General features: G+C 44.0%; 2 protein-coding genes across 2 annotated transcripts; both read right to left on the bottom strand.

Annotated features, from left to right (window-relative positions):
* Positions 1-343: 343 nt before the first annotated feature.
* Positions 344-3,506, bottom strand: LOC140587709 (chemerin-like receptor 1). The gene is made up of 2 exons (XM_072709250.1): positions 2,423-3,506; positions 344-1,783 (listed from the first exon to the last, which is right to left on the bottom strand). The coding sequence occupies exon 2, from the start codon at positions 1,687-1,689 to the stop codon at positions 841-843; it is 849 nt and encodes a 282-aa protein (XP_072565351.1). The 5' UTR covers positions 1,690-1,783; positions 2,423-3,506; the 3' UTR covers positions 344-840.
* Positions 3,507-12,570: 9,064 nt separating this feature from the next.
* LOC140587708 (chemerin-like receptor 1) lies at positions 12,571-14,569 on the bottom strand. The gene is made up of 2 exons (XM_072709249.1): positions 14,510-14,569; positions 12,571-13,900 (listed from the first exon to the last, which is right to left on the bottom strand). The coding sequence occupies exon 2, from the start codon at positions 13,804-13,806 to the stop codon at positions 12,958-12,960; it is 849 nt and encodes a 282-aa protein (XP_072565350.1). The 5' UTR covers positions 13,807-13,900; positions 14,510-14,569; the 3' UTR covers positions 12,571-12,957.
* Between the last annotated feature and the right edge of the window lie 1,088 nt (positions 14,570-15,657).

The following is a 15,657-nucleotide window of genomic DNA, read 5'->3' as shown; positions in this document are numbered from 1 at the left end:
ACTAACATCTGCATGGATCTTGAGTATCAGTCCTCTATATTTCCTAATTCATGCATTTGGAAGACATGGAGCTGATAATGTACATAAAACTGAGGGGCTGCTGCTGCCTCACCTGTGCAATTTCATTCAGGATAATCTTTTTAAAAGTAATTTTAAAAAAACATTGGACTTAGAAGTTAAATGTCAAAGTAATGTAAAACTAATAGAATTTACCTCAAAATTACAAAGAAAAATGCTAAGTTTTTAGTATGGTCATAATCTTTAAATTATGACTTACATTTTAAATTAGTCAATTGTTACGATTTTACATAAATTTGTACATAATTTGAGAAAGTGGGAAACATACAGTATAAATGAAAAAGTATTTTTCATTTAAAAAATGTGAAATACGTGTAATTTTTCATTACTGGAGTTATGCGTAAAATAAAAGTTTATTAATTCAGGGATAATACCTGTAATTTTACATAGTTTTGCAGATAGGTTTAAAAAATGAGAAACTACTGTAAAAAATGAAGTTATTTTCTGTAAAATTACATTTTTTTTATACAGTGCAGTATTTACCTATTAGTTTTTTTCATATGCTATAATGTGTTGACTTGCGAATGCAGGCCTTCTGTACAAAAACTCTGTTCATATACTAATCTAGGATAAGTAATCTAATGAAGTCTATGTTCCCCATTGTACTAAACTGGTCATTTCATTCCATGGCCTTTTCTGCCTTGAGTGTGAAAATGCATTTTGAATTCAGATGGACTGAGTCTGACTGCATGTCCCTTTGATGCAGTTAAGCCACATCTTGGAGCATGACTGCCCCCTGTAAATAGACCTCAGCCTCTTGCCTCAAAGGTGGGCGGAGGCTCTGCCATCCATTGAACTGGACCTGGAAAAGTAACGGCTGGTCGTACGAACTTCCTCACCCATTGCGTTCTCTATTTTTGACAACAAAGAGCTCTTGAACTTATGCTTGAAGTCTTTGCCCATGAAAACATACAGAATAGGATTTAAAAAACTATTAGCACTGGCAAAACTGGTGCCCAATGTTAACCCAGCTTTTAAAAACTCAATGTTATAGTGATTATGGTTTAGCTCCAGCAGAACAAATGTATGATAGGGCAACCAGAAAATGAAGAATGCCGCTATCAGTGCAGACATGACCTTGAATGGTTTGGAAGACTTGGTTATTCTGCTGCTTCTAAGTTTACAAATGATGACAGAATAGCAAGAGATAATGATTAGAAAAGGCAACAGAAACCCACACACAAACCGACTCAAGACAACAGCGGAGTGGCTGGAGGACAGCTCATAATCATTGTAGCACACAGTTCTTCCTCCCTTGACTTTAGTTTTTCGGAAAACTGCTGAAGGAGAGCTCAGAGCAATGGAAACAATCCAGGCCAAGGTAACCATGGTAAATGCCTTTCTCAGTGTGCGTTGGTTTTGTGACCAGACTGGGAACACCACGGAGACACAACGGTCAATACTGATGATGACCAGCAGAAAGATGCTGCTAAACATGTTGAGGAACATAACAAAGGAGGTGATCTTGCACATGGGGAGTCCAAAGATCCAGTTTTGGGTGGCTGTATACGCGGCATTTATAGGGAGGAAAAGGCAGAACAGGAAGTCGGAGATCGCCAGGCTGAGATACCAGGTTGTGTTGACAGTCTTGACCATTTTGAGCCCAGCCATCCAGATGACAACACCATTCCCAAAAATCCCCAGTAAACAGATGATGGTACTGACTGTAGTGACAATTATGCACAAAATGTCATTCCTGCAGGATCTGTGGTGATGAGAAAAAGCATGATCCAATGTTGTGCCTTCAGAGGTGTAATTATTATAGGTGTAATTTTCATAGTCATTGGAATATTCTTCCAAGTCAAACTGCACCATACTGTAGGAAATGGTTTGTCTGCTTTCAGTCCAAAAATAAGTAGAAATGTATAAAATCTTACAATTTACATTCCCACACTCTGCCACCTATTTGAAAAACAATAATTAGTAATAATTCGGTTTACTGACACATCATGTGGCAGTCTATTTTTACATTTTCTTTTACATTTCATGCACATATCTTGTGTTTCTAGCTTTTGACTTTTATTGTCTCCTAAATATGAGTTGGTTAGTATGACTGTGTTACTGTATAACTAGATTTCTACAAGCTCTTTTTCCTTTTGCTATTCTTTATGGTTTTTAGCTACTTTTGCAACCAGCTATTTTGGTGAGGTACTATAAATGGAGGCTCTGCATTGTTTACATTTTAGGTAACATTGTTTTATTTAAAACTAATGCTACACAATAATGGATAATGGACTTCAAAAAAGGATAAGTGATTGTAATATTTACCAGCACAGTGTCTGAATTTATCTTTTTTGGTTAGACATGATAAACAGAAGTAAATAAAGAAAAGCTAAGACCTTACCTTGTGAATAATGAACACAGACAACATCATCTAGAATGGCCAGTCAAAACAAGACTCTCTTAAATACATTCAATGTCACACTTCCTTTTTTGAAGTTCTTTTTAGTAATGCTAAACTCAACATGACACTCCTGTAACAGCTTCCTCCGGCTGATGTTGGATTGTGGTAGGAAAAAAAACCTACGTCACCACGAACGAGGAAAAACAGCAACTTTATATACCTTTTCTAAGCTTCCCTAAAAGGACATTCTCAACAGAATTGGTTATTGTAGTACGTGATCCTCAACAGGATTGGTTATTGGAGTACATGATCAAAGCATGACTTCCTCCTTTCACAAGATGTGTACTATTCTCACTTCCAACCCCTCTTCTCATTATTATCACGTCTCAACCTCAGCAGAGTATTTTTATCTTATCAGGTTTGAGACATACTTGCAAATTTCCTGTCATTTCTCTTCTTGGTAGTTCACTGGCCACACTTGAGACCCTGACACCACAGCCTGAACCAAAAAAAACTACACATCCTGTTCCATCAACTCATGCAAACAATTTTCTTCATGCCAAAAGCCTAAACATGACAGCAATCCTGTAATGATTCCCTTTCATTTTATCTGATCAATTTCCCATTCACAGTCTCCCCTTTTGAAGAAGCACCTGCGCCTTTCACACACTCTCCAGTCCCTTCACGAGACTCCCTCCAACTCGCAGGGATTTTCAGAGCAGGAGGCCAGTGAGGGAAGACATTCAGGGACTATGACCACTTGGGAAACAGGACACATCATCAATGCTTGAAAAAGTGACTCTTCCACCACAGGGGAAGCTGGGTGGGGAGAAGTCCTCAACAGCTTGACCTTCTTTGCCTGAGAGACTATGATAGCTGAGCAGCACTAGAAGAGAAGAAGAATCATCAGAAATACAAGTAGCACTGCCACCAGAGTGAAAAGCAAGGGTTTAAAGATACCAGATAATCCCAGAATTAGCAAAGAAAACCAACTGTTTCAGCTGTACTCAAACAGGACATGTTGCTTATGAGTCACCTGTTTAACCATACACAGTTCACCCTTAACAGCTTTTATGGTGACAACTATCAGGTTGGCCACCTTTTCCATTGCAGTCTGCAGGGCTGCAATTTACAGTCTCATTTACATGTTGCAATGTTTTGTCAAGGGTCCACATAAGAGCTACCCGTTAGATAAGAACATGACTCAAACATCTCTTTTGCCCCCCCTTTGGATTCTCACTTGTGGTTTTGGTGTGTTCGACTTGGTTAATTAACCAGTGTTCTCACGCATTACGGGGTCCGCCTCTTCCCTGGTCTCTGGGCATTACAGCTGTGTGCAATGAGGTATATATTTTAAACATTTTCCACTAAAATGCACCCCTAAAAATCCATAAGACATCGATATTATTCACACGGAAAACAAAGCACATAAAAATTATTTATTATAAGCCTATAAATAAAAGGATAAAAAACATTCAAAAATGGCTGGAGGTCTACTAGAAATAAGAAAAACACTGTATTCTATTTATTAGGAAGACAATTGATATTTTCGTAATACTATTCACAAAAGTTTGTATATGTATGTTTGATGTTGAGCTCACAGATTACAGTTGAAATAGAATGCAACCATCATGTAATGGGAACACCTACATGTAAACACAATGATGTGCTACAGCATTTTGTTGTTTGATACTAAAATGATAACTCAGAGTTTCATTCTCAAATTTCACTTCATCAAATTTCACCAATCGTTGTGTAAATAGGCAGTAAAATGATAGCAATAAACATTCAACATTGGACTGTAAAACTGTCTGTTATGTCTGTGTTTATCTAGTGGATCTTAATCTATGCAATGCTTTTCCATTTCAATTTCTTTCAGATGTGATTTATATATACACTCACCTAAAGGATTATTAGGAACACCATACTAATACGGTGTTTGACCACCTTTCGCCTTCAGAACTGCCTTAATTCTACGTGACATTGATTCAACAAGGTGCTGAAAGCATTCTTTAGAAATGTTGGCCCATATTGATAGGATAGCATCTTGCAGTTGATGGAGATTTCTGGGATGCACATCCAGGGCACGAAGCTCCTGTTCCACCACATCCCAAAGATGCTCTATTGGGTTGAGATCTGGTGACTGTGGGGGCCACTGTAGTACAGTGAACTCATTGTCATGTTCAAGAAACCAATTTGAAATGATTCGAGCTTTGTGACATGGTGCATTATCCTGCTGGAAGTAGCCATCAGAGGATGGGTACATGGTGGTCATAAAGGGATGGACATGGTCAGAAACAATGCTCAGGTAGGCCGTGGCATTTAAACGATGCCCAATTGGCACTAAGGGGCCTAAAGTCTGCCAAGAAATCATCCCCCACACCATTACACCACCACCACCAGCCTGCACAGTGGTAACAAGGCATGATGGATCCATGTTCTCATTCTGTTTACGCCAAATTCTGACTCTACCATTTGAATGTTTCAACAGAAATCGAGACTCATCAGACCAGGCAACATTTTTCCAGTCTTCAACTGTCGCCAGGGGGGGAAAAGTTAGAACAATTCTAGGGGCCCAGCACTGACATGGGGCCCTGTTAGGGGCTTTACCTTTTTGCAAAAAGGGGGGGGGGCAAAATTGTAATCTTTCATGGGGCCCAAGATTTCTGGCGGCGCCCCTGCCAGGGGGAACGCGTACCCTAGTTTGGGAACCGCTGCCCTACACCATTACACCACCACCACCAGCCTACACAGTGGTAACAAGGCATGATGGATCCATGTTCTCATTCTGTTTACGCCAAATTCTGACTCTACCATTTGAATGTCTCAACAGAAATCGAGACTCATCAGACCAGGCAACATTTTTCCAGTCTTCGACTGTCCAATTTTGGTGAGCTCGTGCAAATTGTAGCCTCTTTTTCCTATTTGTAGTGGAGATGAGTGGTACCCGGTGGGGTCTTCTGCTGTTGTAGCCCATCCGCCTCAAGGTTGTGCGTGTTGTGGCTTCACAAATGCTTTGCTGCATACCTCGGTTGTAACGAGTGGTTATTTCAGTCAAAGTTGCTCTTCTATCAGCTTGAATCAGTCGGCCCATTCTCCTCTGACCTCTAGCATCAACAAGGCATTTTCACCCACAGGACTGCCGCATACTGGATGTTTTTCCCTTTGCACACCATTCTTTGTAAACCCTAGAAATGGTTGTGTGTGAAAATCCCAGTAACTGAGCAGATTGTGAAATACTCAGACCGGCCCGTCTGGCACCAACAACCATGCCACGCTCAAAATTGCTTAAATCACCTTTCTTTCCCATTCTGACATTCAGTTTGGAGTTCAGGAGATTGTCTTGACCAGGACCACACCCCTAAATGCATTGAAGCAACTGCCATGTGATTGGTTGATTAGATAATTGCATTAATGAGAAATTGAACAGGTGTTCCTAATAATCCTTTAGGTGAGTGTGTATATATATATATATATATATATATATATGAAGATTAAGGACACAGGAGTCTGTGTTTAGTCCACCCTTTCAGTCCACTGCTCTATTTTTCCTGTATACAGTTGTGAACATGCAAAGGGGATACAGTCATAGCCACCACGCCTTCTTCAGAGCGCAAATATGCGCCTCAGTATAAACATTCAACATAACATTAAAAGAGTTAAACAAAAATACAGCAGTTAGTGCTTCAAATCTCCATACTGAGCATACTTAAGTTCTCCATACAGTGTTCAGTGTAATCTTATACAATTAAAACTTGATAAAAATTGATAAAAAAAAAATATAACAAATCTCTGCTGCGTGAGGGAACAGAATAATGTGAATACTTTCGTGCATTTCGTGCATTTATCTAACAATACACAACGTTTAGTGTTGGGATAAATTTCTACTGAATTCACGTTTCCAGTTTTCATTAAATGGCACTAAAGTTCTTACTGTGGAAATGCTGTTGGTCCAGTTTGGGCAGCATACGTTACTCGCCGTGAAATGCTTAAGAGGAGCAGCTGTTCAAAATGAAGATCAGTGTCGCGATTTGAAAAGTGCGCCAAGGCTGCGAGAGGACCCGGAGGCAAAAAGTCTGGCCAGCTGCAGCCAGGACATCTTGGAGGAGATGTCCCTCGAAGAAGACGCACATCTAGTGGAAGATGTGTGCGAAAATCTCCGGCAGCTGCGGGAGAGGCTAATCAGGCAGAAAGCCCGGCCGATCAGTTTTTCCGAGGAGAGGTTCCCCGATCAGCCCGTGGATGTCCCCGGAGAATCCCAGCCTCCACTGAAAGCTAAGACCCGGAGGAAGAAGAAGCGGAGAGAGCCTCGTCCTATCCTGGACCCGGCGGTGTTTATACCGGTGGAAGCACGAGCTGAACCGGCTTTCGCTGAACGCTTTTTCACCCTCCAAGAGCTCTACTGGAGGGTGATCAAAGACCCGGCCGTACAGGAGTCCACTGAAGCTGTACACCGGGAGTTCTCCCTGTTTTCGCCCACTTCTCCTCCAAGCGAGATGGAGAGGTTAGCGGACGGCCTGAGGAGGCTGCTCCAATTATGGACAACGCAGCCGTCTGTTTTACCTGTCCTGCCCGTGCAGCCGGCGCCTGATGTGCCTGATCTGCCTGTCCCACCTGTCTTTCCGGTGCTTGTTCTGCCTGATCCTAACCTGCTGGTCCCGGCTGCTACCGCGCCGCCCAGTGAGACTCCGGCTGCAGCGCCCCCTGCTGGTCCTGAGCCGGCGGTTGCTGCTGCACCGCCCGAGCCCCCTGCTGGCCCAGCCTGGCTACACCCACGGACCCTGCTACGGCTCCGCCCGAGGCCCTGACTCCTGCTCCGGCTCCGCCCGCGCCTGACGTCCAGGCTCCGCCCTCACCAGAAGCCCCAGCCTAAACCCGCCAGTCCGGGTCCCAGTCCCCGAGGAGGTCCCAGTCAGTCTGACCACCGCTCCATCCTCCTTGGAGGAGGAGGAGCTCGAGTGGGACCCCTCGGGGGCCTTCCTGGCTCCTTTGCCCTCGCCCCAGCCAAGACCCCGTCTTTCTGTGTCCCGAAAGGGGAGAGGACACAGGTGCAGGGCCAGAGCCCCGCCCGCCCTGCCCCCTGGCTCTCCCTCGCTTGCATTAGCTAGGGCTCGGGGGTGCCTATGGGTCCTGTGGCTCCGGGTCGGCGGTCGTCTGCGGGTCCCCCTCCGACGCCTTGTCGTCTGGCCTCAGTCCCGCCTCCGACACCTCGTCGGTCGCCTGCGGGTTCCCCCGCTTCGGCTCCTCGGTCGCCTGTGGGTCACCCCACTCCGTCACGTTGGTGGATGGCGCCCTTGCCTGCTGTGGCTGCGCCGCCGCCTGCTGCGGCTTCCCCTCCCTCCTTGCCTTCACCGGTGTCCCCTCCGACTTCCTCGTCGCCTCCCCTGGTGCCCCCTTCGACTCCCTCCTCGTTCCCTTCATCTATCCCTCGGCCTGTCTCCTTGCCCCCTTCGTGATCCCCTCCTGCTCCTGCCTCCCGGTCACCTGCGGCCCCTCCGGCTGCTGCCCGTCGTCTGCCGTGGCTCCCTCCGGCACCCCTTTGTCCCCCGGCCTTTCCTGTCTGGTCCTCCCTGTCTGTTCCTCGTCCCTTTGTCCCCCCTGTCTCGGCTCCTCGTACCTCCTGTCATGCCTACGTTCACTCCTGGTCCTTTTGTTCCTCCATTTTCTGTTCCCTCTGTGTCTCCTTTTCTGGTTTGTCTGTCTGCGTTCCCCGTTTTGTGTCAGGTTTTGTCCTGGTTTCTGCCCTTGTGTTTGTTCTGTGTTTCGGTTCTGTTCCCTGTGCCCCAGTGATGTTCTTGTTTTTCAGGTCCTGTTTTCCTGGTCTCGTCCTGTCCGTCGCTCCCCTTGAGGTGTGCTCGGAGTGCCCGCCTTAGGGGGGGGGGTTCTGTCACGTCCACCTCGGACCACGCCCACCTCGTTAACCACGTGTCAGTTCCCATCGTCTCAGCTGTCTTACATTTATTCTGAGGTCATGTCCTGTAGTCCGCGTTCAAGTCTGTTGCCCCAGGTCTGTCATTAATGTTTGTACTGTGTGGTTACCTGTCCGCCCTGAATGAACCCTGTCCTTTGGATTTCCGTCTTCCCGATCTTGCTTTCCCATGCCCTGCTTGCTCACCCATCGCACGATCGTAAGAACGGGGTTGCAGTGTCACCAAATACTGCTTGCGCCATCTCTCCCAAAAGGTATCTGACAGGCTTTGAACTCTACGCCACTGCTGCTTAAGTCCTTTTGGCCGAACTCCCCAACAGGAGGAGGACAAGGACCCACCTTCTGAGTCAACAGTGATGCTGGCGTGAGGATGAAGGGATCCCTCAGGTCAGTAGACACGGGAATGAGTGGTTGGTTATTTACAATAGCACTGACCTCAGCTAAGAATGTTGTATCTCGTGTGTGAGTTTGTGAAATTTCATCTGCATGAGCATCGAATCCAAGATACAGCGTGTGATGCCGATCATCCTTTCCCATGCCCCCTCCCCCCCCCCTCCGCATGTGAGAGGAGTGTGGAGCATTGAAAGTCCATGTATAGCCCTGTTCTGAGAGGAATCTCTCCATGGCTTTTCCATCGGCATTGGAGGGGATCCCGAGGTCTTGACAAGCTGCAACGAAGCTTGTGCTTCTGTCAGGGCACAGGTGTTTCACTGGTCCTCGAATCGCCAGTGGGACCCCTGCGTGTCCGCCCCTGGTGCAGTGTGCAGCAACTTCCCAGGGGCCAAAAACATCCATGCCAACATAAGTAAAGGGTGGCTCTGAACTGAGTCTGTCCGGTGGCAGGTCAGCCATTTTCTGGATTTCACATTTCCCTCTGAGTTTACGGCACCCAAAACATCCAAAAATCACTTTGTCAACACATCCCACTATCCAGTAGCCAGACGCTTGGACGGCCCCTTCAGTAAAGTGATGTCCTTGATGTTGTGTTTATTTGTGACGCACAATAAGGGTGGTGACATGGTGGTGTCCAGTCAAGATCAATGGTCTCTTTTTATTGGGCTCCAAGTTAGCAGCAGCAAGACGCCCCCCTACTCTCAGCAAGCCTTCCTGGTCAATGAAAGGATCCAGAGACTGCAGAGGGCTGCTCCTTGCAATGTTGGAGCTGGATGCGAGACATTCCAGCTCTTTCTCTAAGGCTTCATGTTGGACCGTCCTAATGATGACCACTGCGCTCCGATTGAGAATGTCCACCTTCAAGGGCATGTGACATCGATGCCATCCTTGTCACATCTCCTTGTTCTTTCCTTTCCTGAAGGTCTGAATGATGTGGATCAGAGCACCAACAGCCCTTGTGATAGAACTCCAGCGTGAGAAGTGACTGAAACAGTGTGAGCCTAGACGCATGAGAGCTGTGGTCGACAGTGTGGTCACAAATAGTCGTATCTCGGCATCTTGATCCGGGTGTAGGAGTTCAAAGCTCTCCTCTGGAGAAGACGAGTCTACAGGCTGAGACAAGAAGGCTGGTCCAGTGAACCACATCGTGTCTTTCAGGTGGCACGCTGGAATCAACCATGTTGCAATGTCCTCAGGATTATGGCATGTGTGCACATACCTCCACTGATGTGGCAGTGTGCTTCGTCTGATTCTTTGAACTCGGTTGGTCACGTAAACGTAAAACCTTCTCTTCTCATTAAAAATGTACCCGAGCACAATTTTGCTATTGGTATAGAAGGTTACTGCATCAAAGGCAACATCAATTTCAGACGTGATGACCTCTGCCAGGTTCACCGCCATGACCGCACCGCACAGCTCCAAACGCGGTATGGTGTGTTCTGGTCTTGGCGCGAGTCTGGCTTTGCTTGAGATCAGTCCTGTGTGACATTTTCCATCCACGTCCACGGTTTTTAAATAGGCAACTGCCTTTTCCGATACATCTGAGAATATGCATAGTTCTATCCGCTTAGCTGCAGAGACAGATGCCAGTGTGTAGGACCTAGGAATCTTTAAGTCGTGCAGTTCTTTAAGAGAATCTCTCCAGCATTTCCACGACCTTTCCTTTCTTGCAGGCAAAGGAGCGTCCCAGTCCGGCTAGTCTGTGGTGAATTCTCAAAGGAGTGCTTTACCTTGTATTGTCACTGGAGAGACACTCATACAGGCTGGAGAGAGGATCATACAGGCTGTTAATTGTTGACAGGACTCCTCGTCGAGTGAAAGGTTTTCCCCCATCCTACACACGGTAGGATAAGCAATCTGAATCCAGGTCCCAATGCAACCCGAGGCTCCTCTGCACCGGAAGGCTGTCGGCAGCCAGATCCAGGTCCTTTAGATCTGTGGCACGATCTTCACAGGAGAAGGGCTCCATGACTTCTTTGTGTTGACAATGCTGTTTGAGGCTAGTTTTTGCAGTCAGCTATCTTGCTAGCGGATGAGCTCGCTGACGTTTTGGAGTTTTTGGACGAACAAGACACACTGGACCTGGTTTCCACGGACCCTATGTTTTTCCTGCCATCTTGAGGTTAGATTTACTGCAATTGCCTAACGTTACGCTTCGGGTGAGTTCAATGCTGCACAGCACATAGACCCAACTCTGTTTGTTCTTCCAATCGCGAGTATTAGCTCGCTAGAAGGTGTCGTTTTACTGTGCTGTCCTGCCCCAACGCCTTGCCGGGGTCGACAGCTCATTAACTACTCTTCAACAAATCACACGGACGATGAGTTTAGTCCACTCTTTATGGTGCTGAAGTCGGGTAAAACTAACAAAAGAAATACAAACATTCAGAATAAGATCCAAAACTACCGAATTTAAGCGCCAAGTTAGCTTCACCACGGAAAAATACTAATGTATGTATAACACATTCATCACAACTAAGGCAGTAATCCTGTATTACTAAGATTCTATATGGACCTAAACTGTGATTCACAATGTCACAAAAATCCGAACCAGTTCAAGTTCTTCAGTAAATATGTTAAGTTCAGTTCACAGTTAATAGAAAAATTAACTTAACAGTCTGACTACAGTATGTGCATATCCTTGATGGCTACAAATGTTTGCCCTCCACATAATAACATGGCAATGAATAATGAAAACACAACAGGTACATTTTCCCCTTTGCACTGCAAAACAGTAAAGTAGCCATACACACCGTAAACGCCATATGAATTACACTTAACTACATAGATCAGCCATTGATATTCTTGCTATTTTTCTGCCAAATGCTGTGCCAGCCAGATGCATATTGTTTACTACATTGGTATAGCTCCTTGCCTCTCAAAGTGTGAGGCGGGCACCACTAGTGGGGAAGAGACCAGACAGGTGGGGCGCAACAAACATGAGGAAAGTTGTCTTTCTATGCCAGTTATGTAATACCTTTCTTTAGTGCCTATAAAGAATAGCAACCTATACATTTTACACAGACACACCCACAATATTCAAAAGATATGAAAAGGAAAAAAAAATTATGATGTGGTCTGTCACGGTTCAGGAACAGGCGAGCCGGGAAGCAGGCGAGTGGAGCCGGACTTACGGTTAAACGAGGTTTATTTTAGGGATCCGGGCAGACATCGATCACAACAATACACAACAATGACAGAATTGGGGAATACTGACTGAGACACGGACTAAATACCCAAGATTAGCCAGAAATAACAGGACACAGGTGAACACAATCAGGAATTGACACGAGGTAACGAGGGGGCGTGGCACACACGAGGATCGTACGGAGCTGGGCGTGACATGGTCTCATTTTTTGAGATTGTGGGGGAGTGCACTAACATCTGCATGGATCTTGAGTATCAGTCCTCTATATTTCCTAATTCATGCATTTGGAAGACATGGAGCTGATAATGTACATAAAACTGAGGGGCTGCTGCTGCCTCACCTGTGCAATTTCATTCAGGATAATCTTTTTAAAAGTAATTTTAAAAAAACATTGGACTTAGAAGTTAAATGTCAAAGTAATGTAAAACTAATAGAATTTACCTCAAAATTACAAAGAAAAATGCTAAGTTTTTAGTATGGTCATAATCTTTAAATTATGACTTACATTTTAAATTAGTCAATTGTTACGATTTTACATAAATTTGTACATAATTTGAGAAAGTGGGAAACATACAGTATAAATGAAAAAGTATTTTTCATTTAAAAAATGTGAAATACGTGTAATTTTTCATTACTGGAGTTATGCGTAAAATAAAAGTTTATTAATTCAGGGATAATACCTGTAATTTTACATAGTTTTGCAGATAGGTTTAAAAAATGAGAAACTACTGTAAAAAATGAAGTTATTTTCTGTAAAATTACATTTTTTTTATACAGTGCAGTATTTACCTATTAGTTTTTTTCATATGCTATAATGTGTTGACTTGCGAATGCAGGCCTTCTGTACAAAAACTCTGTTTATATACTAATCTAGGATAAGTAATCTAATGAAGTCTATGTTCCCCATTGTACTAAACTGGTCATTTCATTCCATGGCCTTTTCTGCCTTGAGTGTGAAAATGCATTTTGAATTCAGATGGACTGAGTCTGACTGCATGTCCCTTTGATGCAGTTAAGCCACATCTTGGAGCATGACTGCCCCCTGTAAATAGACCTCAGCCTCTTGCCTCAAAGGTGGGCGGAGGCTCTGCCATCCATTGAACTGGACCTGGAAAAGTAACGGCTGGTCGTACGAACTTCCTCACCCATTGCGTTCTCTATTTTTGACAACAAAGAGCTCTTGAACTTATGCTTGAAGTCTTTGCCCATGAAAACATACAGAATAGGATTTAAAAAACTATTAGCACTGGCAAAACTGGTGCCCAATGTTAACCCAGCTTTTAAAAACTCAATGTTATTGTGATTATGGTTTAGCTCCAGCAGAACAAATGTATGATAGGGCAACCAGAAAATGAAGAATGCCGCTATCAGTGCAGACATGACCTTGAATGGTTTGGAAGACTTGGTTATTCTGCTGCTTCTAAGTTTACAAATGATGACAGAATAGCAAGAGATAATGATTAGAAAAGGCAACAGAAACCCACACACAAACCGACTCAAGACAACAGCGGAGTGGCTGGAGGACAGCTCATAATCATTGTAGCACACAGTTCTTCCTCCCTTGACTTTAGTTTTTCGGAAAACTGCTGAAGGAGAGCTCAGAGCAATGGAAACAATCCAGGCCAAGGTAACCATGGTAAATGCCTTTCTCAGTGTGCGTTGGTTTTGTGACCAGACTGGGAACACCACGGAGACACAACGGTCAATACTGATGATGACCAGCAGAAAGATGCTGCTAAACATGTTGAGGAACATAACAAAGGAGGTGATCTTGCACATGGGGAGTCCAAAGATCCAGTTTTGGGTGGCTGTATACACGGCATTTATAGGGAGGAAAAGGCAGAACAGGAAGTCGGAGATCGCCAGGCTGAGATACCAGGTTGTGTTGACAGTCTTGACCATTTTGAGCCCAGCCATCCAGATGACAACACCATTCCCAAAAATCCCCAGTAAACAGATGATGGTACTGACTGTAGTGACAATTATGCACAAAATGTCATTCCTGCAGGATCTGTGGTGATGAGAAAAAGCATGATCCAATGTTGTGTCTTCAGAGGTGTAATTATTATAGGTGTAATTTTCATAGTCATTGGAATATTCTTCCAAGTCAAACTGCACCATACTGTAGGAAATGGTTTGTCTGCTTTCAGTCCAAAAATAAGTAGAAATCTATAAAATCTTACAATTTACATTCCCACACTCTGCCACCTATTTGAAAAACAATAATTAGTAATAATTCGGTTTACTGACACATCATGTGGCAGTCTATTTTTACATTTTCTTTTACATTTCATGCACATATCTTGTGTTTCTAGCTTTTGACTTTTATTGTCTCCTAAATATGAGTTGGTTAGTATGACTGTGTTACTGTATAACTAGATTTCTACAAGCTCTTTTTCCTTTTGCTATTCTTTATGGTTTTTAGCTACTTTTGCAACCAGCTATTTTGGTGAGGTACTATAAATGGAGGCTCTGCATTGTTTACATTTTAGGTAACATTGTTTTATTTAAAACTAATGCTACACAATAATGGATAATGGACTTCAAAAAAGGTTAAGTGATTGTAATATTTACCAACACAGTGTGTTTAGAAGTAAATAAAGAAAAGCTAAGACCTTACCTTGTGAATAATGAACACAGACAACATCATCTAGAATGGCCAGTCAAAACAAGACTCTCTTAAATACATTCAATGTCACACTTCCTTTTTTGAAGTTCTTTTTAGTAATGCTAAACTCAACATGACACTCCTGTAACAGTTTCCTCCGGCTGATGTTGGATTGTGGTAGGAAAAAAAACCTACGTCACCACGAACGAGGAAAAACAGCAACTTTATATACCTTTTCTAAGCTTCCCTAAAAGGACATTCTCAACAGAATTGGTTATTGTAGTACGTGGTCCTCAACAGGATTGGTTATTGGAGTACATGATCAAAGCATGACTTCCTCCTTTCACAAGATGTGTACTATTCTCACTTCCAACCCCTCTTCTCATTATTATCACGTCTCAACCTCAGCAGAGTATTTTTATCTTATCAGGTTTGAGACATACTTGCAAATTTCCTGTCATTTCTCTTCTTGGTAGTTCACTGGCCACACTTGAGACCCTGACACCACAGCCTGAACCAAAAAAAACTACACATCCTGTTCCATCAACTCATGCAAACAATTTTCTTCATGCCAAAAGCCTAAACATGACAGCAATCCTGTAATGATTCCCTTTCATTTTAGCTGATCAATTTCCCATTCACAGTCTCCCCTTTTGAAGAAGCACCTGCGCCTTTCACACACTCTCCAGTCCCTTCACGAGACTCCCTCCAACTCGCAGGGATTTTCAGAGCAGGAGGCCAGTGAGGGAAGACATTCAGGGACTATGACCACTTGGGAAACAGGACACATCATCAATGCTTGAAAAAGTGACTCTTCCACCACAGGGGAAGCCGGGTGGGGAGAAGTCCTCAACAGCTTGACCTTCTTTGCCTGAGAGACTATGATAGCTGAGCAGCACTAGAAGAGAAGAAGAATCATCAGAAATACAAGTAGCACTGCCACCAGAGTGAAAAGCAAGGGTTTAAAGATACCAGATAATCCCAGAATTAGCAAAGAAAACCAACTGTTTCAGCTGTACTCAAACAGGACATGTTGCTTATGAGTCACCTGTTTAACCATACACAGTTCACCCTTAACAGCTTTTATGGTGACAACTATCAGGTTGGCCACCTTTTCCATTGCAGTCTGCAGGGCTGCAACTTACAGTTTCATTTACATG

This window comes from Paramormyrops kingsleyae, chromosome 2 (assembly GCF_048594095.1).
Source record: "Paramormyrops kingsleyae isolate MSU_618 chromosome 2, PKINGS_0.4, whole genome shotgun sequence".
Classification (NCBI taxonomy): domain Eukaryota; kingdom Metazoa; phylum Chordata; class Actinopteri; order Osteoglossiformes; family Mormyridae; genus Paramormyrops; species Paramormyrops kingsleyae.
The sequence above is the reverse complement of the archived record's forward strand: the minus strand, read 5'-3'. Positions and strand labels throughout refer to the sequence as shown.

What these genes read in the sequence shown, in the direction of transcription:
- LOC140587708 (XM_072709249.1), bottom strand. Translation starts at nt 13,806, where the DNA reads ATGGCTGGGCTCAAAATGGTCAAGACTGTCAACACAACCTGGTATCTC.
- LOC140587709 (XM_072709250.1), bottom strand. Translation starts at nt 1,689, where the DNA reads ATGGCTGGGCTCAAAATGGTCAAGACTGTCAACACAACCTGGTATCTC.